This window comes from Sceloporus occidentalis, unplaced genomic scaffold (assembly GCF_023333645.1).
Source record: "Sceloporus occidentalis isolate IW3139 unplaced genomic scaffold, rSceOcc1.0.p SCAF_2, whole genome shotgun sequence".
NCBI lineage: Eukaryota > Metazoa > Chordata > Lepidosauria > Squamata > Phrynosomatidae > Sceloporus > Sceloporus occidentalis.
In genome coordinates this window covers 125523909-125551856 of record NW_028316982.1, presented here as the reverse complement: position 1 = coordinate 125551856, position 27948 = coordinate 125523909, and the positions used below count along the sequence as shown (strand labels likewise).

General features: G+C 39.8%; 2 protein-coding genes across 2 annotated transcripts in view; both read right to left on the bottom strand.

The window, feature by feature from the left end:
- Positions 1 to 146: 146 nt before the first annotated feature.
- ERICH6B (glutamate rich 6B) lies at positions 147 to 27765 on the bottom strand. Its single transcript, XM_089508367.1, has 5 exons — positions 27750 to 27765; positions 27252 to 27376; positions 13507 to 13670; positions 7367 to 7595; positions 147 to 380 (listed from the first exon to the last, which is right to left on the bottom strand). The coding sequence occupies exons 1-5, from the start codon at positions 27763 to 27765 to the stop codon at positions 147 to 149; spliced, it is 768 nt and encodes a 255-aa protein (XP_089364493.1).
- The window catches only part of LOC149318988 (uncharacterized), a 65099-nt gene continuing 64898 nt past the window's right edge, over positions 27748 to 27948 (bottom strand). The window contains exon 9 of the mRNA XM_089508366.1: positions 27748 to 27814. Within this exon, the coding sequence (XP_089364492.1) occupies positions 27794 to 27814 (21 nt within the window). The 3' untranslated portion in view covers positions 27748 to 27793. The remainder of the gene's footprint in view (positions 27815 to 27948) is intronic.

Genomic DNA, 27948 nt, shown 5'->3' with positions numbered 1-27948 from the left:
ATCTTCTTCCTAGATGTCAAGCAGGATTGTGATTTCATTCATTGAGCACACTGAAAGGTGGTAGGAGTTGTTTCACACAAACAATTGGCTAGACTATGCACAGGACTTGGGGCAAGTTATAATCTTTTCTTGATTACACGTGTTTCTCAGATTCTTATAGATTTATTTGACCTTCTATATCGCTGCTGCATTTGGTCACACAGTTCTCCTATGATGTGATAGAGGTCATCAGTTTGTTCAGCAGGAATAGCGCATACTGTTTTCAGTAGTTTCTGTAAGTTTGTTAAGAGCCTTCTGATCTGCAGAATCCTGGAGTGATTGGTTAGCTGTCCATCCATTTCAGGATGTAGAAGAAACAGAAGCATGTTTGGATCTTTCAACTGCAAAAGTCCCAGTTAGGAAAAGTTAATGTTTTATCATGCTACTCGTCAAGTTAATTCTTTATACAAGTAACTAAATTACCAAAATACCCATACCCAACTGTGATCCCCCAAAAATACATATAAATGCCCTCTTTTTCATTATTTGTATTCAAAGATTCCACTCATCTCTGTATTATTCTCTTCCAACTACATAGCCTTAATTTTGAAACTCAGTGAATATTAACAATTGATCTAAAATGCAATATTTAGCTTTCTGTTATCTTTATCAGTTTTGTCAGTCACCTTAGACTTGGAAGGAGTTCTGCTTTCAGGATATCCACACATTAAGAGATTCCTGAGGGAAACAACCATAAAGTCTTTCCCAACACAACACAGATTTCCAACCCGGGATCTAAATTTGGTGCTTAACAGATTGACTAATACACCATTTGAGCCATTAAGAGTCTCAACCTTGCATAGAATCATAGAATTGTAGAGTTGGAAGAGACCACAAGAGCCATCCAGTCCAAACCCCTGTCATGCAGGAAATCCAAATCAAAGCATCCCTGACAGATGGCCATCCAACCTCTGTTTAAAGACCTCCAAGGAGGGAGATTCCACTACACTCCAAGGGAGTGTGTTCCACTGTCGGACAGCCCTTACTGTCAGGAAGTTCTTCCTAATGTTGAGGTGGAATCTCTTTTCCTGTAGCTTGCATCCATTGTTCCGGGTCCTAGACTCTGGAGCAGCAGAAAACAAGCTTGCTCCCTGCTCAATATGGCATCCCTTCAAATATTTAAACATGGCTATCATATCACCTCTTAATCTTCTCTTCTCCAGGCTAAACATCCCCAGCTCCCTAAGTCGTACCTCGTAGGACATGGCTTCCAGACCCTTCACCATTTTAGTCGCTCTCCTTTGGACATGCTCCAGTTTCTCCAGATCCTTTTTAAATTGTGGCGCCCAGAACTGGACACAATATTCCAGGTGGGGCCTGACCAGAGCAGAATACAGTGGCACTATTACTTCCCTTGTTCTAGACACTATACTTTTATTGATGCAGCCTAAAATTGCATTGGCCTTTTTAGCTGCCACATCGCACTGTTGACTCATGTTCAACTTGTGGTCTACTTGGACTCCCAGATCCCTTTCACACGTAGTTTCATTCAGCCAGGTGAAGCCCATCCTATATCTGTGCATTTCATTTTTCTGCCCTAAGTGCAATACCTTACATTTCTCCCTGTTGAATTTCATTTTGTTAGCTTTGGCCCAGGTTTCTAGTCTATTCAGGTCATTTTGAATTTTGATCCTGTCCTCTGGGGTATTAGCTACTCCCCTTAGTGTGGTGTCATCTGCAAATTTGATAAGTATGCCGCCAATTTTGTCCTCCAAGTCATTGATAAAGATGTTGAATAGCACTGGGCCCAGGACAGAGCTATTCTGGTCACTTCTCTCCAGGATGAAAAGGAGCCATTGTTGAGCATCCTTTGTGTTTGACTGGTCAACCAATTACAAATCCATGTAACAGTTGCCTTGTCTAGCCCACAGTTTACAAGCTTGATTGCAAGAATGTCATGGGGAACTTTGTCAAAGGCCTTACTGAAATCAAGATATACTATATCCACAGCATTCCCTGGTAATTTTATCAAAAAAAGAGATCAGGTTTGTCTGGCATGAATTGTTTCTCTGAAACCCATGTTGACTTTTTGTGATTATGGCATTGCTTTCTAGATGTTCACAGACTCTTTGTTTAATGATCTGCTCTAGAATCTTTCCTGGTATTGATGTCAGACTAACTGGACGATAATTGTTGGGATCCTCTTTTTTTCCCTTTTTGAAAATGGGGACAATATTTGCCCTCCTCCAGTCTGCTGGGACTTCTATTCTCCAGGAGTTCTCATATTGCCAATGGCTCCGATATTACATTTGCCAGTTCTTTTAATACCCTTGGATGGAGTTCATCTGGTCCTGGAGACTTAAATTCATTTAGGTTAAACAGGTATTCCTGTACTATCTCTTTACTTATTTTGTGCTGAAATTCCCCTATTCTGTCCTCTGCTCCATTATCCTCAGGTTGAGCACCCTTTGCCTTTTCTGAGAAGACTGAGGCAAAGAAGGTGTTGAGTAATTCTGCCTTTTCTCTATCTTCTGTTAGCATTTTGCCATCTTCTGCACGCAGTGGCCCTACCGTTTCCTTCTTCTTCCTTTTGCTGCAGACATATCCAAAAAAGCCCTTTTAATAATAATAATAATAATAATAATAATAATTTGTTTTATTTATATACCGCTATTCCAAAGATCATAGCGGTGAACAGCAAGTAAGCTAATTAGCAAGTAAGCTAATTTGCCCCCAACAGTCTGGGTACTCATTTTAGCCACCTCAAAAGGATGCAAGCCTGAGTTGAGCTTGGGCCCTTTTGCTGGTCTTGAACTCGCAACCTTGTGGTTTTGAGTGAATGGCTGCAGTACAGGCATTTAACCACTTCGCCACCAGGGCTCCTCTTTTGAATGTTTTTAACCTCTCTAGCAAGCCTGAGTTCATTCTGTGCTTTAGCTTTTCTGATTTTACCCCTACAGGTGCTTGCTATTTGTTTGAATTCCTTTTTGGTGATTTCCCTCTTTTTTCATTTCTTATACATGCTCTGTTTAAAACTTAGCTCAGTTGAAAGTTCCTTAGTTATCCATCCTGGTTTCTTGAGACACCTCCCATTTTTCTTCCTCATTGGAACTGTTTCAAATTGTGCCTTCAGTATCTCCCTTTTGAGAAAGTCCCATCCATCTTGAACTCCCTTATCTTTTAGTATTCCTGACCATGGGATCACCTCCAGTATTTCTCTAAGTTTACTAAAATCCGCTCTCCTAAAATCTAGAATGCATGTCTGACTATGCCTGGCTTCTCCTTTCCATTGTATAACAAACTTCAGGAGAACATGGTCCCACCCCTTGCACTCCATTCACTGTTGGTTAGGATCAGAAGCAAAATAGCTGGCCCCTTTGTTGCCTCTTCCACCTTTTGGACAATGAAATTATCTTCAAGGCAAGTGAGGAATTTGCTATACCTTGAGGGTTCGGCTGAGTTTGAATTCCAGCAAATATCAGGATAGTTGAAGTCACCCATCCCTACTACATCTCTCTTTTCTGAATGTGTGGTCATCTGTTCTAGAAAGGCATTATCCAATTCCTCCATCTGACTCAGGGGTGTGTAGTAGACTCCCACAATAACATCCTTGTTGTTTCCCTCCCCTTTAATTTTTATTCAGATGCTCTCCACCTGGCTTCCAGGATCAATGTCCTGGATCTCTTCACTGGTGTAAATGTCCCTGACATATAAGGCTATTCCTCCTCCTTTCCTGTTTGGCCTATTTCTCGTGAAAAGGTTATACCCCTCTATTCCTACATTCCAACCATGAGACTCATCCCACCAGGTTTCAGTGATGCCTATTATATCATATTTACTTTGTTATACTAGGAATTCAAGTTCAGCTTGCTTATTTCCCATACTCTGTGCATTAGTGTAGATACACAGCACTTCATAAATAAAGGTTAATAATAATACATTTAAGACCATGTGTTCCATTTACTTGCTGCCTGTGCAAACATTTTCCCCCCACTGTTGGGTCCTTGCAGTGTTTGTCTTGTTCTCTCTATGTCAGTTTGGCTATTTTCTCCATCCTTGCTGTCTCCCTCCCCCACATAACTCAGTTTAAAGCCCTCCTGATCAAATTCTTGAGACTATTGGCAAAAACATTTCTGTCAACTGGCGTGAGATGCAACCCATCCCTTGCCAGAAGTCCTTCCTCATGGAACCTCAGTCCATGATCCAAGAATCCAAACCATTCTTGGTGGCACCATCTACGGAGCCAGTTGTTTAAATCCGCTATTTTCTTCTCCCTTCCTGGACCAAGCCCTTCGACTGGGCGAAGAGATGAGATGACAACCTGTGCATTCACCTCTTTCAACTTCCTACTCAAAGCCTCATAATTCCTTATGATATTCTGAACGCTGTGCCTTGCAGTATCATTGGTTCCCACATGAACCAAAAGCAAGGGATAATGGTCAGTGGGCCTGACAAGCCTTGTCTGCCTCTCTGTCACATCACGGATCTTTGCCCCTGGGAGACAACACACCTCCCAAGACATCTTGTCAGGCCTGCAAACCACTGGTTCAGTGCCTCTCAGCAAGGAATCCCCCACGACCACCACATGCCTCCTCCAAGGCTTAGCAGTGACTGTTCCCTCTGGTGGTACTCCCAGGGTCCCCTGCTCTGTCCCTGCTGCTCTTCCTCATCATCTCTGATAACAGACAGAGATTCAAATTGATTCTGTAGCTGCAATCTCCCAGAACGTTCCCTGGTTTTCCTAGTTCTGTGTGTGACTTTCCTTCAACCATCTACTTCTATAGTATGTGAAGTGACCTCCTCCTCCCCACCAACCTCCTCTGTGTGTTTCCCATTCAGAAACATCTGGTCCGTTCTGGTCAGGAAAACCTCTTGCTCCCTATGATGCTGAAGTGTAGCTACCTGGGCCTCCAGCTGCTGTACTTTCACTTCTAAGAGGGCCACCAACTTGCACTTAGTGCAGGTGAAGTTCCCCACATCTCTAGGCAAGAATACAAACATCCCACAAGTCTTGCAGGTTACTTCAGCAGGGCCTTCAGTGTCCATACTGAAAAGTCTTAAGAAGGCACTGAACAAGACTGTGGGCTTCTCCTGCTAAAATCCAGTGTAAATAACCCCTGTGGGCCTCTGTTAAAGAGCTCAATCAACTGGGACTCTAGTTATGTACAGTTCCCACAAGCCCCTTAAGGAAAAAAGGGGAAAGAAAATGTGGAAAATTAAAGGAGCCCTGCCTCCAACAATGTTCTCAGGTCAGCTTTTCTTCTGTTCTCCAAAACCTCCTTGACTATACAAGAAAAATTAAAAATTCAGCAGCAGCCCAAGTTTAAAAGTTTAGATCTCACGAAGCACAAGGACAAAGAAGACCAGCCTTTCCTCCTTGGAAAAATGAACTAGAATTCCTCTCCCAGCCTGCTTTGCAATTAGGCTTCTAGCAATTAGGCATATGGAGGTGACATTAAAAGTTGCATTTCTGGTGATTATTACATCAGCATAGCAAGTGTCAGAATTAGTAGCATTGTCAATGAATTCCAATTACTGTAAAATAGAGCACAACAGATTGGTACTAACTACGGCTCTGACATTTCTGCCAAAATGCCCTTCATGTCGGATGATTCCAGAAGTAATATATCTTCCTAATTTTTGCCCACATTCAAAACACAGAACACTACATGGTTAAGAAGAAATAAAAAGACAATAGTAACAATGCATTGAGGAACTATATAAAAGAGATGGAAGGATAACAGATTATTTCAAGGAAGTACTATTGGAAGATAAACCCACAATTTTAAAAGTGAAGTTGAAGCTGCACTCAAAGCACTTGGGAGAAATAAATCACTAGGAACAGATGGCATACCAAAAGAACTGCTTCAAGCTAGAGAGACAGAATCTATTCTTGTTCTAACTCAAATCTGGCAACAGATATGGGAAAACAAAACAATGGCCCACAGTTTGGAAACACTAATATACTGTACATTCCAATCCCCCAAGAAAGGATGACTACACCAGGATTGTAGTACCCATAATACTGTTGCATTAATCTCCTTTGCAACAAAGTTATGCTCAGGATTTCACAACAACTGCTACCATATATGCCAGATGTCCACGCTGGTTCAGAAAAGGAAGAGGCACTAGAGATCATATTACAAACGTATGGCAAAAATTTCAGCAGGAAATCAGCCTGTGCTTTATAGATTATAGCAACTCATTTGATTATTTAGATGATTAAAAATATGAATCTCATTAAAAGAAATGGCTGTGAAATAGCATTTCATTGTCCTCATGTGTATCCTTAGCTCTGTACAAGAATCATAGAATCATAGAGTTGGAAGAGACCGCAAGGGCCATCCAGTCCAACCCCCTGCTATGCAGGAAATCCAGATCAAAGCAATGTCAGGACACAATTTGTAATAGCAGAATGGCATCTGTTTGGCAAGGGAATTAAGCAAGTCTGCATTTTATCATCCTATTGCTAGCATGCTATTCAGTATTTTGATATCATAAGCTATACTTGCGACCTTGTAAATCTTGCTATTCACATTGATGGTTTTAGCATCACTGCTACAACTGCAAATGCCCCTTAAAACCCATGCTGAAAGCCAGGCAGCCACACCAACTGCTATGCTTGTGAGTAGTGCACCAAAGTGTGTTGCTGCCAACCCCTTCTCACCAGCAAACCTTCAGCACCCTATTTGTCCATGCTATAGAACTGCTTTGGCTGTAAGAGTTTTTAGGTGGGTTTTGGGGAGAGTGGATTGGGAGACAGATTTTAATTATATCTTCCATGCAGGACCTTGGCCTCCTTGTTTAATTAATGCACATTAATTTAAAACATTACAAGAGGACATTAGATTTTTTAAAAAAAAATGTGTGAGCATTGGAAGATTCCTGTTTTTTTCCCAATCTTTGGGAAAGAATGAAGCCTTTCTGACTTGGAGAATTGTTCAGAAAGCCTGTCCTAATGTATAAAAGCAGTTTTTACAATTTCCTATGTATCTCCTACGGAAATGAAATAAGGCCAAAACATCCACTTTTTCCTCACACACAGTTTTTAGATAATTAAACACTAAGATACTCCCCCCCCCCCATCTCTATTGAAGGCCACTACCATGCAATTCTGCTCAATATATAATTGGATCTTTGGAGTTTTCAATCTCCTGGGATAATGGAAGGTGGGGAGGGTTACTATCCAGCCAGCTGCAGATACTGTGTTACTAAGGTAAGAAATTCAACAGGCACCCAAGGCTGGGTTTCTGCCAGTGCCCCTAAATTCTTTGGATTTCCATTTGTAAGCAACTTCTTATTTTAGCAAATGCCAAAATTCTGTTGCCTCCCACATCCTTCCAAAAAAGGCAGTGTAGCTGAAAACAACGTTATCATAGGTACTTACCTTTAGCCTTGCACCAACATTTAGTTTCAGGCTTTGATGAAGGTTAGTAAATGTTAGGAAGAGTTGATCCTGGGCTTTAATTTTAACCTGGATGTAAGCGTTCAGTTGAATGCTAATGGGCTGGAAAGGAGGTGCATGAACATGATGGTTGGTGTCCCACCAATTCCAGTGCTTCTGTCTGATTTCTTTCTCATCAAAGTAGGATCCATTGCAAAGGTCCAGATTCACCCTGTTCAAATTAACCAGATTAATGCAGATTGAAAGCAGCTGTTGTGTTTCTGATGCGAGAAGAGCAAATATAGCAGCAAATTCCCCAGCTATACCTACCTCAAAATACATCAGTCCCTCAAGGGGACTTAGTCCAATATAGCTTACAGTTTACATTACAAGCCCCAAAGCTGGGCTACAAGCTCAGGGGCATCCTCCATGACTGGGCAGACTGTGACATGTTCTTTGGCAGAGGGATCCAATGACAGAAGACAAAAGAGAAAAATAAATAAAATAGAAATGGCTTTTGGCTAGATAAAAGTAGAAATATTTTTTGCCTGTCCACTATTAACTCTGCAAGAGGATTATTTCACAATTTACAAGAGGCATCAAGATAAACACATTAATTAATGTAAAGTAAACTCAAACTCTCCAGTATACCTAAGTAACAGGTGCAGTGTATATTTGTCCCTGAACAAAATGCTTCAGTTTAAGCACTTAGTGTGTCCTACTTTCTTTATGTCTGAGCAGAATGCCAGCTTTTCTTTTTGCAGACTTAACTACTTTGGTAGTGTGTGTAAACAATTGGTTGCATATTGGGAACCAATATATCCTATTGGTTAGAATGTCAGACTAGAAAGACAGATGTTTATACCCTCCTTCAGTCATGAAATCCCTTCACTGGCTGCCAATTAGTTTCCGGGCAAGGTACAAGGTGTTGGTGATTACCTTCAAAGCCCTACATGGCTTGGGTCCAGAATACTTAAGGGATCACCTACTTCCATACTGTCCGTCCCACACTCTTAGATCCTCGGGGAAGAATCTACTTCAGTCAATAAAATCTAGGCTAACTTCAGTCACCCAGAGGGCCTTTTCCATTGCAGCTCCGAAGCTATGGAATGACCTGCCGAAGGAGATCCGCAACATTTCTACTCTTACAGCTCTTAAGACGGATCTGTTCTGGCAAGCCTTCCCTACCTAGTTCCACTCCCCATTTACTGTGACTTACGTCACTCTGTCCACCAATTCTTCTCTTAAATTTAATGAGAAGAATTAAAATTAATTAAAATAAAATCCATGCCTCAAGAAGAAGAGCCCTCCCTCCATTCCGTCATCATCAGACCTGGGAGGGAGTGAAAAAGAGAGGCCCGATTTCCATCAGGCCTAACTGTGAATGTACCCACTTCGCTCTCTTTAATTCTATTGTATTTTATTTATTTTTTGTATTTTATTTTTTTCTCTTTATTTTTATTGTTGTAACCTGCCCGGATTCCTTGTGATTGGGCGGGCTATAAATTTATTATTATTATTATTATTATTATTATTATTATTATTATTAAGATCACATGGTGACCATGGGACTACCTCTCAATAGTGATTACTAAGCCAGCATGAGTTTCTTAAAAGTAAGTCATGCCATCCTACCTTCCCTCCCTCCGTCAGAATCATGCATGAATGGATTCTGTCAGAGTTCTGAATTTGTGGTGGATGTTTACGTTAATAGAGTTCTGAATATGTAGTGGAGATGTTTTCTTTTTAAATGATATGTTATATGCTTGCTTTCTTGGGACTGATGGGTAGGCTAATAGTTGCTATGGCTTATGGCTAAGTAGATACCTGGTTGGCATAGGGGGGATGGGATGTGTGCAGCTGGTTTGGATAGTTTTGAGAGTGGTATGTTTGGAATGTGTGAGATGCAGGCTGCGTCAGGTTGGTGTCCGGTAGTAACAAGGGGGGTGGATGGTGAAATTGTCTGAGTCTGAAAGACATAGGGTTGGTGAGAAGGTTTAGAAGGGGGGCTGGCTGGTAGCGGGGACTAAGCTATTGGAAATGGAGGTGGATGCTAGTTTTGGCACCAAATGGAGATGGGGTGAAGTTTGGACTTCTGTGGTTTTAATGTTTTGCTTGGCTGTTGGGGGCAGTTCTGGCTTAAACACTGACTGGTGAATTTCTGACTATATGTATTCAATAAAGTTTTTTGCTGTTTCAAAACACTGGACTCTTTGATGCATATTGATTCTGAGTTTGTCCAAGTCTGACACCTCCTTCCCCAGACACAAACACACATGTACACAAACATTAGTCTTGGTAGTTAAAGGTAAAGATAGTCCCTTGACATGAATGTGTAGTCATAACCAACTGTAGGAGGCATTGCTAATCTCTGTTACTAAACTGAAGAGCCAGTGTTGTTTGAGGACTACTCTGATGGTCATGTGTCCAGCATGACTGCACCAACTGCTGTTGTCTTGGTAGTTTAGAGTCATATTTTAGATGTAGTGTATCTGGACACAGTTCAAGTTATTTGAAAGACCATATACAGTGCAGCTTTCCCTTACGCGGGGATCTGTTCTGGACCCCCCACGTAAGGAAAATACCATATATATATGGTGGAGCCCTATTGAAAACAATGGGGCTTATATGGCATGCCTGCATATGATGTGGGCACACTGTATTTACCTTTAAGCCTGTTGGAGATCTAAGATTTGGAGGGGTGACACCTGGCTGTATCCCACAGCCACAGTTAGCAGGAACACAGGAGAAGGAGTTCTTTGTGGCTGCTCCCACATTTTGGAACTCCATCTCTAGGAAATTTAGGATGGCTTCTTTGTTTTCCTTTCAGTGGTCTTTCTTTTCCAGCAAGCTTTTGGGAACTGATTGTAAGAACAACAACAACAACAAAAAACCCTTTGTGGTGTTTGTAATCTGTTTTAAAGTAAGATTTTAATTGTTTTTAATGCAGTTGATGTTTTTGTATGTTTTATTGTATTCTGTCTTTTTATAATCTGCCTTGAGTCCCAGCCTGGGAGAAAAGTGGAATATAGATAAATTGATGGATGGGTGGATTTCATTAAGGATTTTGATAAGGTCCCCCATGATGTTCTTCCAGATAAGCAGGGGGGGAAATACAGGCTTTATAATTTAACTGTTAGGTGGATTTATAGATTAAACCCAAAGAATGCTCACCCGTGGTTCTGGCATCCTAGAGGGAAGTAGCAAGTGGGGTGCAGTGGAGTTATGTCTCAGTGTTGTTCAACATTATAAATGATTTGTACAAAGGCAAAGTAACATAGACTCATACAATCACACAATTAGAATTAACCCATTGGGCAAAAGCTACAGCTGGGCTGAATGCATAGGGAGAGAGGCTTGGACTTTAAAAACTGTGCCTTCTCTCTTATCCCCTGACCATCAAGCAAAAGCTACAGCTGGCTGCTAGCCCCAAGGATACTGAGCCTGCCGTTCCCTCCACACTGAGCCTTTCCTCCATTAAGCCATGTGGGACTCAGAGGGGACATATGGCATCTTGGCAATGATTGGGTGAGAGGAAGATGATAAAGAAGGACAGACTTGTCCACCCTCAGTTGTCCTACTTCATTTTGCATGTTTAAATTGTTTTAATGGTGTAACTAATTTAACTGTTATTGTGTTTTATTATTATATAAAGGTGGGGGTTGTAAGGGGACAGTATAATGTGACTATTGTTTGTACTTTGTATTTTTATTCTATGTTGTAATATTGATGATTGCTTTATTTCATTTCTGTTGTAATCTGCCTTGATTCCTCTGGGAAAAGGTGGAATATAAATAAATTATATTATTATTATTAACCCCAAAGATCATCTAGTATGAGAAATCCACAGCCAAAAATTCCCGGAGAAGTGGCCACCCAATCTCTGTTGTTTTTTGTGTTGTTTTTTTTAAACCAATGAAGGAGAGTTGTCTAATAGTCCCATTCTTTTCTCCTTTGATCATACCTCACCTGGAGGACTCTATCCTACTGGGTGCCTAATTTTAAGAAGGACATAGAAAGGTTGGAAAAGGTTCAGAGAATGGCAACAAGACTGTTAAGAGGTATAGAGACAAAACATAGAAGGAGTGGTTGAAGGAACTAACCATGTTCAGTTTGGTGAAGAGAAGACTGAGGGATAGCATGACTGAACTCTAAATACCTCAAGAGCTGTCACAGAGAGGAGTGGGCAGGCATTTCTTTTCTGTCCCCCTGCTCCTCCTGAGGTTAGGACTAGGTCTAATGGTTTGATGTTACAGGAGAGTAGATTTCAATTGAACAATAGAAGCAGCTTCTTGATAGTGTTTAGCAATGGAACTAATTGCCTAGAAAAATTGGGAGGGGGCTTCTTTTTCTCTGAACATCTTGAAAAATGAGCTGGACAACTTCCTGCCGGGGCTGTTTTAACTAGAAATCCTACACTGAGCAGGGGATTTGACTATGGCCCATGAAACCCCTTCCAACTCTATGATTCTATGGCTCTTAAACCATAGTTCAAGGAGCTTTAAACAAGCATCTTTCTTGAAGTCACCAGATCCACTCAGATCTATAAAGCAAAGCTTCATTGACACTTGCATGGGAATTCTAAATTAAACTCTAAATACCTCAAGGGCTGTCACCCAGGACACCAAGTACTGTAGGCTATATTCTAAGAAAGCAATGGCAAACTAACTCCCTGCCTAAAAACCATCTATGAAATTCATTCACATCCCTGCAACCCTTCATTTTGGTCCCCGAATCTCCCAAAGGTGTAAACAACAATACTGTCTAGTAGGCAAATCAACATCAACAATCCCTTTAAGAATCTCTTAAGCTTTCATATTTAGTAAATAAAATAACACAGTTACACAGGTACACACTCCTACGCCCCCACTCCACATCAGATAGACATTTTTAGCCTAGTCACATTTTCTTTCATACACATTACACAGTCTTAAGCTCATTCTGCATATTATCACTTACAAAGAATAGCCTGTATTCTTATAAGGCACATGGTATCTGTGGTACATCGCAGTGGTAAAAAATAAACTTATACTATATTAAGGGATCATAACTCATATTTCATCTGTTCAGGGTTTACGGACATTGACATACATTCAGTATTTTAATTGCATCTAGAGTCTTACATAGTATAAATCAGAAACAGTTGGTCCTTGACTTTCACGGGTTTAACATTCACGGATCTGAGTATTCACAAGTTTGTCCATGCATGCGCTCCTCCTCATCCTCCCTCCTAGGCTTTTACCCTCAGGGAATAAAGCCCAGGAGAGAAGGAGCAGTCCAGAAGGGTGTGCCTTCTTCCATGCTTTTGTTGGCTTGCCTGAGCAGGCTAAAACATGGGGAGGGGGATATGAGCAAATATTTCAGTATTTGAATACTCAGATCATGAATATCAAACCCCTGAAAATTGATGGCTGACTCAGGGAAGCCAGCTAAAGCACAAGGAAGGGCAGGAGAAGCATGCACACATAGGAGGGGGAAGAGGAGCATGCACATGCCCTTCCTGCCTTCCTCCACTAATTCACGGGTTTCCCCCCCATTTTCGCAGGGGTCTTGCATCCCTAACCCCCAAAAAAGTGCTGATTGTATTTCCAAAAATACATTTTCCAGATTATGATGTTTATAAAGCACATCTTCCTGAGCGCTGAAGCAGTAAGATCTTCTGACTATTGAAAAATAGATGTTTATCTTTCCAGTCTTGGAGTATAAGTCTCTTAGCAACAACAACAGCATGCAAGATTTAACCGCATTGGTCATCAGTTAAATTCAGGGATGTAATTTTAAAAAAACATGTATGTCTACAAATCCAAAAGATTTCAATACAAAAATGTAGGAATGAAAGAACTCGTGGATGATGGGTGCCTTGAAACACACTTTCTACCTGAGGATGAGAAAATTGCTAATATTCTTTACATCTGTGTGTGCGTGTATATGTATGAAAGAGAAAGAGAGACATGATAATAATTCACCTAGTTCTGAGCAATTGAAATAAGATTTGAACATCTTTATGTCTAGAAATATGAAATTTTACATCTCAGGTTTAAAAAATGATATAAAAATCAGTCAAGCTATTACAATTCTTTTACAAAAACTTATTACTGCGATTTCATTTGGAAGGAGCTCTTGAAGGCTGTGTTACTACTTACCATATAGTTCCTTTTTGATGGTAACATGCTGCATAGCCCTGATTTGTAAAGAATGCCTGAACTTCATGGGAACTGCTGTCACGTAGGATTATGTATGTGAACTGACTGTCCTTTACATATGTTATGAGGATAGCAACATTACCTGATGGATAGCTGATTAAGAGCTAAGGAAAATAAAACATCTTAAGAGCTGTGTTTCATCTTAATTTTGTAATATTCTTTACAGATACAGAGCTAAAATTGACCACTTATTAACTAATTACATTAGCACTAGCATTATTGGAATGTTTAACTTGTTCTGTTAATCCTTATTAGAAAATTTTAAACAATAATCTGTTGATTGCTTTTCACATATTACTTTAGTCATAAGGGCTGGAGGGAATGCTGTCTCTTATCTTGCAAGACACTAATTTTTTTCCTGTTTGTTGTTTTTTGCAAAATTAAACAAGGATTCTGTGCCACAAAAAACTATTTTCTTACAAGAGTATTAACATGTAAGATTTTATAAAATCTCTGAAATATAGGATGAAAAGAGACTAGTGTGGCATAGTGGCTTGAGCATTGGAGACCAGAGTTCGATTCCCAGCTTGTCCATGAATCCAATTGTGTGACCTTGGGCAAGTCACATGCTCTCAGCCTCAGAAGGAGGCTATTTATTTTATTTAAGACAACAACAAACTCCTCTGAATAAATTTTGGTAGGTTTGTTTTAAGGTCACCGTAAGTCAGAAAAGACTTGAAAGCACCCAACAATGGCAACAACAAAAATCTTTTTACTAGATTCCTATTATAAGTATATAAATGAGAGCATTGTAAAGGATGAGGGATGGAATTTTAGTTTGTATTATTATCCATGTGTTTATGTAAATTGTTTATGTATTTTATGTACTTAACTTTTTATCTCCCTAGTGTAGATTTGATGATTGTTAATTGGTTATATGTTGTTATGCTTTGTATTATATTTTGTATTATTAATTTTTTTTCTTTTTTATCTTGGTACTATGTTATGTTTGTTACTTGAGTTTATTTAATATTGCTTTGTTTGTGTAATTTTGTTTAATGTTTAATGATGGGTGTATTTTAGTTAAGGGATCAGGGGTGGAATTTTAGTTTGTATACATTATGTACTATTTAGGTAATTTATTTATTTGTTTATGTTAATCATTTATGTGTTATGTATTTTTTGTAATTCTGTAAACCGCTTTGATCTTACTGGAAAGGCGGTATATAAATAAACTTTTTATTTATTTATTATTTATTTAGTATAAAATCATAGAATTATAGACCACAAGGGCCATACAGTCCAAGCCCCTGCCGGTTTATATCAAATCTAGAAATTACTTTCACACTCCTTGGTTTAAATGGAATTAGATATTTTCTGTTCATAGAGGGTTAACAATGAGATCCACTGCATCAAGATCAAAGATTTTCTTTCTTAAAATTAAATGTTATTTATTAAAAATAAAAATATGTAACATTTTTTCTGGAACAAGTTTAAACAATTTATTTATTATTATTTGTTTCATTTTTATGCTGCCTTTCTCCCAAATAGAGATCCAAGGCGGCTCACAAAATAAAAACACTTTAAAACATTTTTAAAAAACCAATTAAAATAACAGTATAAAATTAAAATTGAAAACATCCAAAGTTAAAATACATAATCTAAAACACCTACCCAATATAAAAACCACCCTGTCGTGATTTTAACAATGCATTCATGAATAAAAATGTTTTTACTTGCCATCAAAAGGCAAAGAGGAAGGGGGCCAGCCTCCCCTCCCTTAGAAGGGAGTCCCAGAAGGTGCAAGGAACCACTGAGGAGACTCTCTCTCATGTCCTTACCAAGCAAGCCTGCGATGGTGGTGGGACCAAGGAAAAGCCACCTCCTGAAGTTCTTAGGGCTCTAACAAGTTCACATGGAGTGATACTGTCTCTCAAATAATCTGGACAATGAAAAGAACCTTTCCAACCTTTATAAAACAAATATATAAATTTTACCCCATAATTGCCACTCTACAGTGTCTACAATGGTAAATGGCACAAGAAGAGACTTCAGGCTTTCAGGAAGTAGTAGAATTAAGACATAAAGATGTAGCTTCAATAAATAACAGCAGTAAATAAGACTGTAAACTTAAAAGGAGGGGGAGACCATATTGACCATTTTTTTCTGTTGGATAAATAAGATGGAAACCTGTCACCAGCTTCAATTATACAGTGACCAGAACTCTCTTACAAATATGTTAGCCCAGAAAAAAATAGTTGGATATGATAGAGGGAATGTCACTGTATCTCCCATCACTATCTACTTGGGATTTATTGCTCTTTTCTTGTAGTTTTGTGGCAATGGTTCATTAATGATGGATAGCAAAGTAACAAGCAGTTGATTTCTCAGTGAGGAAAAAAAATTGTGCTAAAGCATTGGGAACATCCAGACTGATTGAAAAGTGCCAGGTTATAGGACTGTCTGGTTTTTATTAATCATTCTGGATGCACCCTTCCAAATTATTAATTATTCTGTCTAAAATCCTAGTTATTGCAGGATATTATACTTGTTTCATGGTGGGGTGGGGATGATAAGTCTTCAAAGGCCCTGTAGATGGTCTTTATTTTATTTTGAAAGAAGTCCAATTTGTTTTGGCCTATGTAGCTATTTCACTGGCCTTCAGGGGCAATATATAGAAATCAGCAGCAGAAAATCTGAAGCTGAAACTCTCTGTTTGTTGGACTGATGAAAAGATAAATTGCTGGACCAATAAACAAACTTATCTCCTTTTTTTCCTTGTGGATTCTGTTGCATGCTATTCAGTACTTTTTTCTTTGGATATTAAACCTGGCCTGTTCCATCTGGAAAGAAAAGAAGGAATATCTTTCCATCAGGATAGTATTTCTTCACAGGCGTAACAGTATGGCAAATCTGAGGATAAAGCATAAGAAAGCAGAGGAAAAAATGTCCATTAACAGTCAAGCACTTTGTAAAATGTTCATTGTGGAAATATGCTGAAAGAAATAATACAGCATAGGGAAGAGGCTGTTTGAATTATGTGTGTGTTTAAAAATAGCTATCTTTCCCTCGATGTAGAGCTTTATCGCCTAACAAAAGAAAGCCAAGATGGAGCAGCAGAAAAGTGGCTTTCTCCATGCCTCTCTGTTTGGCAAAATCCATTTGGCAAAAGGCACACCTTTAGAATCATCTCCCTACGGAAGGAGAACAAAAGTGCTGCAACAGCATGTGGAAAGACAAAGAGAAAGCCAGATCTCTGCTGCTCCATCTTGGCTTTCTTTTGTCATGCGATAAGGCTCTTAAACATCATATATATTCATTCCAAGATAATCATATGGAAAATGGAATATTGGTATCTACACAAAGGCATCAAACAATGAGACTTCTGGTTTGGGACAGAATGAGCAAGGATGGTTTGGGGATCCTCTAAGACCCCCAAACAGGAATGGAGGTGGCTGCTGGCAAAAAGAATCACCCTTCTCACCAGGGATAGGGAAACTGGAGCTAGGGGGTCCCTAAAGAGTCCCACTTCAAGGGTCCAGTGTCCATGGTTATCTGCCTAATTAGAGTAATGATGACAGAGATGGATGACATGGAGCTAAGCTGCATAGCCTGCAAACTGTAGCAGCAGCAGAAGCTCAAGACAGCATGTTGGTGGTGCTAAAAAGAACTACACCAGCCTTACCTCTGAGACCAGACACCTTACTTAGAGGAAACACCAACTGCTTGCAGGGTTCATGGCCTTCAGGCTATATCAGCAGCAGAAGCCCAAGGCAGCGCCTGAAGGGGCATCACTTGTTTGGTGCCTGGACAGTATTTTATGGTAGCTGCAAAGCTGGAAGGACTAAGTGATGGGAATGGCTAGTTGAGAGTTTTAGATCGTGTCCTGTGTTGTGTTGTGTTGCATGTTGGAATCCCCATTTGTACATTAGAAATATTTTATATCGGGTACATATGAGTTGATAGTATTTTTATAATACTAATGAACCAGCTGGCAGTGTGATTGGCAGCTGTAAGACTAGGTAGTGGTGGAAGCATAGCCTGGTACCATCTAGTTGGCTATAAGGCATCATCTTAGTGAGAGTAGGACTATGCTGGACTAGCCAACTACTTAGTTCTACTAACTATATATATACAGACTGGGAACCATTTTCTAGTAGTTTTTAGAGCTGTTTTAATGTTTTTTAATTGTTATAGTTTTTATTTTCTATTTTAAAGTGTAATGTATGAAGGAAATGGCAATTTGAATTGTCCTTGCAGAAGGAGATATGGTGAGGGTAGGGTGGCATATTGTTACAGGGGAAGGTGAGAGAGATTCTTAACACCTGTCTTACCTTTCAGTCACCCTGCCATCCTCAGGAGCCTAGAGAGTGAACCAAACCACCCACAAAAGCTCACCTTGCACCTCTATAATGCTAGGTCAGTTAAAAATAAAGCACACACAATCCACGATTTCCTCAAGGATGAGGCAGCTGACCTGGCATGCTTCACAGAAACCTGGCTGGAGGATGACAGTGGCCCAACATGGGTACAGGCCCTCCCAGCTGGATACTGGGTTAGTGATCAGGTGAGAACCTGACACCTGGAATGGAGCAAATATAGCACTGATCCATAAAGTAGGGAAAGATCCCAAAGAACCTGGTAATTACAAACTGATTTCCCTGATGAATGCAGACTATAAAATCTTTGTGGCAACACTGGCACAAAGACTTAAGAAAATTCTAAAGGACATAATTAATAAGGACCAGGCTAAGGGTTTTTTTAAACCAGGGACGCAAATACATGGGGATATGAGAACTACAACTACATGGGAATATTGTCTTAAATATGATTGACTATTTTGGGAAACAAATAGGCTAAAAATTGACTATGATATTTATCAATGCAAAAAGAATCTTGACAGAGTCAACTGGCACTTTTTATTTGAAATGCTATTTAAAAAAAAAAAGAACTGTGGTGAAAACTTTACATCCTGAATAAGAGAAATATATGAAAAACGAACAGTTCAAGTGACAGTCAATCAAGAAAAACAATATTTATTGTGATACAAAAGGGGACTAGACAGCATTGTTCCCTATCACCTTTATTATTTTAAATATAATAGAGATTTTAAACAGGAAAATAAGAAATGAAAAAGAAATATATGGAGTTAGAGTTAAAGGACAAAACTATAAAGTTAAAGCATATGCTGATGATCTGTTTTCCCCCCCTGGAAATTTGATAAAAAGTGTATCAAAGATTGTGGAGGCTGTAGAGGAATTTCGATCATATGGAGGTTTTAAAATAAATAAGGACAAAACAGCAGTGCTAACCAAAAATATGAATGCACAAGAAGAACAGGAATTATTAGAGAAAATTGATTTAAAAGTGAAAAGAAAATAAAGCATTTGGGAATAAATATCACAAAGAAGAATTCAGAACTTTTTGAAAATAATTATGAAAAAACATGGATAGAAAATAAAAAAAATAATTTGGAAAAATTGAAATTAATGAACTTATCCCCATTAGGAAGAATATCTGTACTTAAAATGATGATTATACCCAAGATGATGTTTTTATTTCAAAATATCCTGGTTATCATTTCAAGTTTTAATTATAATTGTAATTTAATCCTCATTCCTAAAGGTCAGCAGCTGCTATGATCTGAGAAAAAAATATTCAAAATGAAGTATGGATGGTATACATCTCTACATCATTTAGCCTAATTGGTTAAAATATATTAAAAATCTAAACAATAAATCTTGGAAATGTAGAAAACAGGTGGGTTTCTTCTATTGTCTTTGGTAGACATGTAGAAAGGCAAGGAAATATTAGCTAACAATTAATGGGATGATGCAAAAGATTTTAAAACCAAATATAGTATTCATAGTATAGAACTCTTTCTTCTGAACATGATAGATTTAGAAAATAAAATTGAAAGAGAGAACAATACTTTAATTTGTTATATAGTTACAGCAGCAAGATGGATCTACACAAAATATTGGAAACAGGAAGGTACCATTTATAAAAGAATGAATCAACAAATTGCTGGATTTAATGGAAGTGGGCAAACTAACAAACCTAATAAATGGAAGTAAGGGGCTGAACAAACCCTTTTTACCCTGGATGGAGGCCACACCAACCAAATGTCGCAGCCTCCGTGAGGAGTAAAAAAAACCTGGGTTCTTTCTGGGACGCGTCCGGGGTCCCATTGGCACCCTCATGTGCACCGTAGACATACACGCGGCACAGTGCCATTTGGCCATGCCGCTACACGTACATCATCATGGCGGCCCTCGTGTGGATGGCGCTGAGTCATGATGGCGCCCTGACAGCGTGGTAGGGCTCGGGAGCATGTGGGTGCTCCGTTCACCCAAGCCCTACAATTGGGCCCAGGCTGGCGCCAAGCACCAATCTATACCAGGCCTAAGAAATTGGCAGCATGAGCTTTTGTAGACTTCAATCTACTTCCTCAGATGCATTTGGTGGAGTGGAAGCCAGGTACAGACATGCCATTGGTATGTGAGGATGTCAGTTCAAATTACAAATCCTTTGTGCATGGAGATGAACTTGCAGATCCAGTTTTCCAATGGGACTAGCCTGTGGTGAGGGGAATAGACGAATGTAGGGCACCTCCATGAGGATGGGGTCAGATAGTGTTGTAGTGTGTCAGGAAACCATTGTCTTTGCTCAATCTATTGCTGAGGGACTATAGTTTGTAGATGAATTCCAGTTCTGCTTTTTCTCTTTCTCTGAATGTAGACAGTGAGGGGGCTGCTGCAATCACCTGCAACAGCTGGGGTATGTTTGTGTTTTTGCCGAATGATGTGGGTAACTTCATCTGTACCAAATGCAAGTTGGTTCTCCTGTTGAAAGAAAGGATCCAGGAATTTGAGGCCCGTTTATCCACTCTGCAGGATTTTAGTGAGCATGAGCATTTCTTGGACAGAGTGGAGAAGACTATCTTAGTTGAGAAACACACAGGGGACATATCTGGGGTGGAGGTCAGTTCCCATGCACTGGGAAGGACAGCTGGAGGCATGTGGCATGTAGGAGAAAGGCCAGGGATCATTCTATGAATTTGGAGCTGCAGAGTCTATTTGAAGTTCTCTCCCTTATCAGTAATAATGAGGGGAAGCAAGAAGAGCAGCAGTGTTATTCCTCACAGAATGAGCATGAGAACTTGGAAGGTTTGGAACATGGAATGGCCCTTGCCAAACTGCAGAGGAGGCACGTGGTGGTCCAGAATCAGTAGTTTGTGGGACTGACAAGATGTTTCAAGTAGTGTGCTGTCTTGCTGTGGCAAAAATCCATGATGTAATGGAAAGGCTGACAAGACTCATCAAGCCCACTGACAGTTATCCCTTTCTTTTGGTCCATGTGGGAATAAATGATACTTCAATGCACAGCCTTCAGAATATCACAAGGGATTATGAGGCTGAAATAGGAAGCTGAAGGATCTGGATGCATAGGTCATTATTTCATCTGTCCATCAAGTGGAAAGGCTTGGGACAGGAAAGGAGAGAAAAATAATGGAGGTGAACAACTGGGTAGGTGAATGGAGCCACTGGTTTCCTGGACCATGGCACATAATTTCATGGAGGCAACAGATGGGTTGCACCTTGCAGTTAGCAGCAATGTTTTTGCTAAGTATCTAAAAGATCTAATCAGGAGGGCTTTAAAGTGAGTGATGTGTGGGAGGGAGACAGTATTCTTGCAGGTTGGAGTTCATCAAGATAATAGCCCAAATGTTATACAGAAAACAAGGCAAATAGCACAAGAATTCAACAGTTGGAGGGAAAAACTTAAAAGGCTGATGGGGGAATGGCCCATGGTATTAGATGTCTCTGTACTAATGCACAGAACATGGGAAATAAACAAGATGAACTTGAACTCTTAGCACAGGAAAGCTAATAGAATATAATAGGCATCACTGAAATCTGATGGGATGGGATGGAACTCACGATTGGAATGTAGTAACAGATGGATATAACCTATTTCAGAGAAATAGACCAACAGGAAGAGAGGTGGAGTAGCATTATACATTAGGGATGTGTACACCTGTGAAGAGATCTGTGACTTAAATCCTGGAAGCCAAGTTGAGAGCATCTGGGCAAAAATTAAGGGGGAGAAAAACAACAGGGGTGTGGTGGTTGGGATCTACTACAGACTTCCAAGTCAAACTGAGGACGGGGACTTTGTGGAACAGTTGACTACACATTCAGAAAGGAGATTGGGGGATTTCAGCTATCCTGATATTTGTTAGAAGTCAAACTCAGCCAAAAATCTTAGGTCCAACAAATTCCTCACTTATCTTGCATTGTTCAGAAGGTGAAAGAGGCAACTAGGGGATCAGCTATTTTAGATCTGATCCTAACCAATGGTGAGGATCTGGTTGAATGGGTAGAAGTGGTGGGATCCTTAGATGGGACTGACCATATTCTCCTGCAGTTTGTTAGTGGAAAGGGGAAGCCAAGCATAGTCAGGCATGCATTCTAGACTTTAAGAAAACTGATTTCAGTAAATGTAGGGAAATACTGGTGGTGATCCCATGAACAGGAGTACTATAAAGAATAGGTTTAATGAAGGATGGGAGTTTCTTTAAAGTGAGATACTGAAAGCACAATTTCAAACAGTTCCAATCAGGAAGAAAGATGTTTCTAAAGAAACTAGGATGGATATCTAAAGAACTTTCAACTGAGCTAAAACTCACCTAAACTGAGCTAAGGTTAATCTAAATTAATCCAAGTCTCCAGGACCAGATGAACAAAATCCAAGGGTTTTAAAAGAACTGCCAGAAGGAATCCCAGAGCCACTGGCAATAATGTTTGAGAATTCCTGGAGAGCAAGAGAAGCCCCAGCAGACTGGAGGGGGGCAAATATTGTCCTCATCTTCAAAAAGGGGGAAAAAGAGGACCCAAACAATTCCCTCCCTTATCAATACTAGCAAAGATTCTAAAGCATATCGTTAAACAGAAAGTCTGTAAATATTTAGAAAGGAATGCCATAATCACAAAAAGTCAACATGGGTTTCTCAAAAAAGAATAATCTTATTTCTTTTCTTTTCTTTTCTTTTCTTTAGAGTCACAAGCTTGGCAAATGAAGGAAATGTGGTGGAAATAGAGTATCTTGGGCCCGTTACAGACGGGCAAAATGTGGTGTGGTGGCGGCGGTACTAGGGTTAGGGAGCGTGCACCATTCAGACGCTCCCTAACCCTAGTATGTGCTCCGTACGTCAAAATGACGGCGCCCTGTACACATGGGCACCACCATTTTGACGCGACAGGCGCTTAGCACTCGGGTGTTGCAAGTGCGACAGAAAATGAACCCACTTTTTGCGGGTTCTTTTTCTGCCTGCGGGAAACCGCACGGTTTATCCGCTGCGGTTTCCCACTGGTGGAAAAGGCAGCGGCAGCAGACCGCCCTTTTTGGGCGGTCTGTATCCCGCCTTGATTTCAGTGAGACCTTTGAGAAGCTCCCTCATGATGATTCTTGAAACAAAGCTAGTAAAATGTGAGTTATACAATGTGACTGTTAGGTGGATTTGTTACTCAACAATGGCTCCTCCTCATCCTGGAGAGATGGGATTAGCAGGCTGCCACAGTGTTCTCTCCTGGGGCCAGTGCTATTCAACATCTTTGACAGTGACTTAGATGAAAGAATAGAGGGCATGCTTATGAAATTTGCAGATGACACTAAATTAGGAGAGGTTGCTTATACCCCAAAGGATGGGATCTGACATCAAAATGACTTTAATAGATTAGAAAGCTAGGCCACAACTAAGAAAATTAATTCAACAGACAGAAATGTAGGATACTTCACTTGGGCAGAAAAATTAAATGCTCATATGGCATCTGGCTTGATGGATATACATACAAAAGAGATCTGGAATTCCCAGTCGACCAAAAGAATGTACATGAGTCATCAATGTGATGCAGGCAGTTTGGAAAGCCAATGCAATTCTAGGCTGCATCAATAGGAATATAGTGTCTAGATCAAGGGAAGTAATACTACCACTCTATTCTTTGGTTAGACCTCACTTGGAATACTGTGTCTAGTTCACCTGGACTATTGTGTCCACAGATATGGGATGGATGACACCTAGCTTGATGACATTACATACAAAATGGATCTAGGAGTCTTATTGGACCACAGGATGAATATGAATCCACAATGTGATGTGGCAGCTAAGAAAACCAATACAATTCTAGGCTGCATCAATAATCAATAGGAGTATAGTGTCTTATTCAAGGGAAGTAATATAGTACCCTGTTGGGTACTAACCTTTTGGTTAGACCTGACCTGGAATATTGTGTCCAGTTCTGGGTACCACAATTCAAGAAGGATGTTGACATGCTAGAGCATGTCCACAGGAGAGTGACCAAAATAGTGAAAGGTCTGGAAACCATGCTCTATGAAGAATGGCTTAAGGAGCTGATTATGTTTAGCTTGGAGAAGAGACAGTTAAGAGGTGACATAATAGCCATGTTTAAATATTTGAAATGATGTCATATTGAAGATGGAACAAGCTCGTATTCTCCTGCTCCAGAGACCAGGACACAGAGTAATGGATTCAAACTACAAGGGAAAAATCCACTTCAATGTTAGAAAGAACTCCTTGATGGTAAGAGCTGTTTGATAGCGGAACATGCTGCCTTGGAGAATGGTGGAATCTCCTTCTTTGGAGGTTTTCAAAAAGAGGTTGGATGGCCATCTGTTGGAGTGCTTTGATTGTGTCTTCCTACACTGAATGGGGTTGGGACTGGATGGTTCTTGTAGTCTCTTATAACTCTATGATTCTGTGGTCCAAAACACACTGCAGAAATAATCCAGTCTGAGACTGCTTTAACTGCCCTGGCTTAATGCTAGGGAAAAACTTTGCTTGGGTGGACAGGGCAATGAATCATATGCAGAGTTCCTTTCCCAGATAAACAAGCAACTGTACTTTTCTTTGTCTTATCTTTAGATTCTAAGAATAATAGTATTTTTGCTGTCAAGCTTTTAGTTACAATGCTAAAGCCATCTATCAAAAGAGAACAGAGAAAGAGAAAGAAGTATAATATTGGAGGGAAAAACAAAGAAGGGTGTTTTTAAATAACAGAGAATGAGAAGGATAGAAGGCAGTAAGAATATATATATATATATATATATATATATATATATACACACACACACACACACACACACACACACACATAAAGGAGTTGTGAGGAAGTAGGTAGGTAAGTGTAAACCATGCAGAAAAAGAAGGGAGGAAAAATGAATTATGAAAGGAAAGGATAATGCAAAAGGATGCTGAGAAACTGGAGCATGTCAAAGAAGGGTGACTAAAATGGTGAAGGGTCTGGAAATCATGGTTTATGAGGAACTACTTAGGGAGCTGAGGATCTTTAGCCTGGAGAAGAAAAAGTTCAGAGGTGATATGATATAGCTCTGTTTAAATATTTGAAAGGATGTCATATTGAGGAGGGAGCAAGCTTGTTTTCTGCTGCTCCAGAGAACAGGACCCAGAACAATGGATGCAAGCTACAGGAAAAGAGATTCCACCTCAACATTAGGAAGAACTTCCTGAAAGTAAGGGCTGTTCATCAGTGGAACACACTCCCTCGGAGAGTGGTGGAGTTTCCTTCCTTGGAGGTCTTTAAACAAAAGCTAAATGGCCATCTGTTGGGTATCCTTTGATAGAGAGTTCTTGCATGGCAAGAATTTGGATGGTCCTTGTGGTCTCTTCCAGCTCTATGATTCTATAATTCTATGGACTGGATGGTCCTTGTGGTCTCTTCCAGCTCTATGATTCTATAATTCTATAGACTGGATGGTCCTTGTGGTCTCTTCCAGCTCTATGATTCCATAATTCTATGGACTGGATGGTCCTTGTGGTCTCTTCCAGCTCTATGATTCCATAATTCTATGGACTGGATGGTCCTTGTGGTCTCTTCCAGCTCTATGATTCCATGATTATTTCCTGTTGGTTTTTGGTGAGAAATTCATTCATTTTGGAAGAAGGTCTTCAGGGCAAGTGGAATATGGCAGGTATAGCTTTATAGGGGTTCAGTTCTTTTTGGCAGGGGGAACTAAGGGTGATGCAAGAGAACCTTTGTTTCATTCCATGAGTTTTGGCCTTTCGGACTCCACAACATTCCTGTTGGTTTTCTATTCTTTTTTAGTAAGTGAAGGAAGTTAGCCAGAATAATAGGCTAAAGCAGCACTATTCAAGGTACATAGACTGGTGCCAATCCATGAGTTATTGGCTTCCATTCTGTAACAAGTTTCCAGGAAAGCAAAAAGCAGTTGCAGCCAATTAACATAAATATAACGCTGGTCCCTAACACATTGGGGTGATGGAAAACCCTGCTGGTCCCCATATCAGATGGCTTAAGAAATACTGTGCTAAAGCATCATCACTATTGAGATGACACATATGTAGCTCTACCTCTTATTTCCATCTGCTCATACCTCTACGTATTATACTTTTGAAGAAGTTTCTGGTCTGGATTTTTCAATAAACAAGCTAAAACTTAATCCAGGATGGAACTATTGTGGGTAAAGTAAGAGATTAAGTATTTGGTGAGTTCTGCGTGAGGTTTCACTTCTCCTGAAGGGTTGCTATTTGGAATTCTTCCAGACCTGACACTATCTGTGGAAGCATAGATGGTAGCAGTGCCTAGAATGTCTTTTGTATTCCCAATTGCTGGGTAAACTTCCAACCATTCCAGTTTTTTCCCCAGACACAGAGCACCTGTTACTACTTGAATCATTGCTTTCCTGATATAAGCTGCAATTGGAATTATGAAACAGACTTTCTGTGCATTTGACTGAATGAGGAAGAGGGCAAATGTGATAGCAATGCATGCACCCTGATGTAGGAAGCCATGTAGTTTCAGCAACTCCTCCAAACAAAAGCCAAAACATTATGTTAGCTCTAACTACTGAAACATAACAGCGACATTATAGGACTCTCTTTCCACTCCAAAAACAGAGATTTTCCCCATTAAGGGAAAACATTGCACAGGCAGAAGGGAAAATAAGGCTGAGCCGATCATGTTAATAATGTAATGTAAAACAGCAGCAGAATTTGCAGTGCTCATGGAGATCATGTGACCTTTGGAAATACGAATTGTCATTGGAATAGATTGAATGAGACAATTATATTTCTTTTGACATTCTGTCTCCTTCACTTATGTCCCTTCTTTCTAACGATTCCTATACTGACAGAACTGGCATCTCTTCTCTGACTTTGCTTTCTTTACATTCACTGAGATCAGGGCTGGATGTGGGACTTGACTAGAGCTTTTTCTGGTGAAGGTTGCATTACCTTGAATACATCCAAGGCTGCATGCCTGCACTGAGTGAAGTCAGAACTAAAAGCAGATAAGGCCATGCCCTGTGTTTTCTCTTCCTAACTGCCATTAGCAAGAAAGCTGGCTGAGAAGGAACAGGTTACTATTGCCAGAAGTCTGAAGTCATTTCAAAAGCCATGGACTTTTGACATTGAGTCTTCAGTTTTTTGTTGCCTACCTCTGAATTAGAGGGATGTAGCTGACAGCTGTGTCAGAAATGCATGGGACACTGAAGTTTTCTGTTTTGAGAAGGGATAATGGCTAGGTGCAAGAGCAGTACAATGGATCCAAGCCTACCTTCTAGATAAGACTTCATCGTAGTGCATCTGCTGCACAGCTACCTAAGTATCCCTGGACACTCACTGGGAATCACAATACTTATGTGCTTCACAATAAATTCAATTATACTGTAATAAATATACTCACCTTTAAGTGCTCTGCTTTGAACTCCAAGTCTATCTTCAGTAGTTCTTTGGGGGATGGACGATGCTTTTTAAGGGTTATTTTGGGTTTTGGTAGGTAGTCTGATAATTTGAATTTAATTTTGGTACCTGAAATAATTTTGGAAGATTATTCAAGCAATATGGAATTTCAGTAAGTAACATCCATAGTAAGGAATTCCTTATTTCTTTCAAAACTGAAATGGATGAAAGAGAGAAACTAAACTACACCAGAGTGCCATAGCAACATATACTACAGTCCTTATTCATTTCATCTGCATCCCCAGGAAGGGCTGATTTGTTCTTCCTTTTTGAAGTGAATGTTGGAGGAAATAGTAAACTGGGAGGTATTTCAGTAGTGAGAATGTGACAGGAATTGTTCTATGGATTTCGGGAGAGCTGCAGCTCTTCAGCAAGAACTTTAGAAGCTCACAGTAACACTGGACAAACTGAATTTTAAAATCAATCCCAGGTTAATACTCACATGTGCCAAATTTCATGTATTGTTCAAATAATTCTTTGTACTTCTCAAAATCTCGTTCTTGTAGCCTAAGGGAAAAAGTCAAAATAAATGTTTAAAGCTAAAATGTTTATAAATATTACTTCACAAATGTCAGTCTTCTGTTTGTATCCATACAAACAAACAGTGCTAAGATGGAAAAAGGAGCTAGAAGAAGGTATGC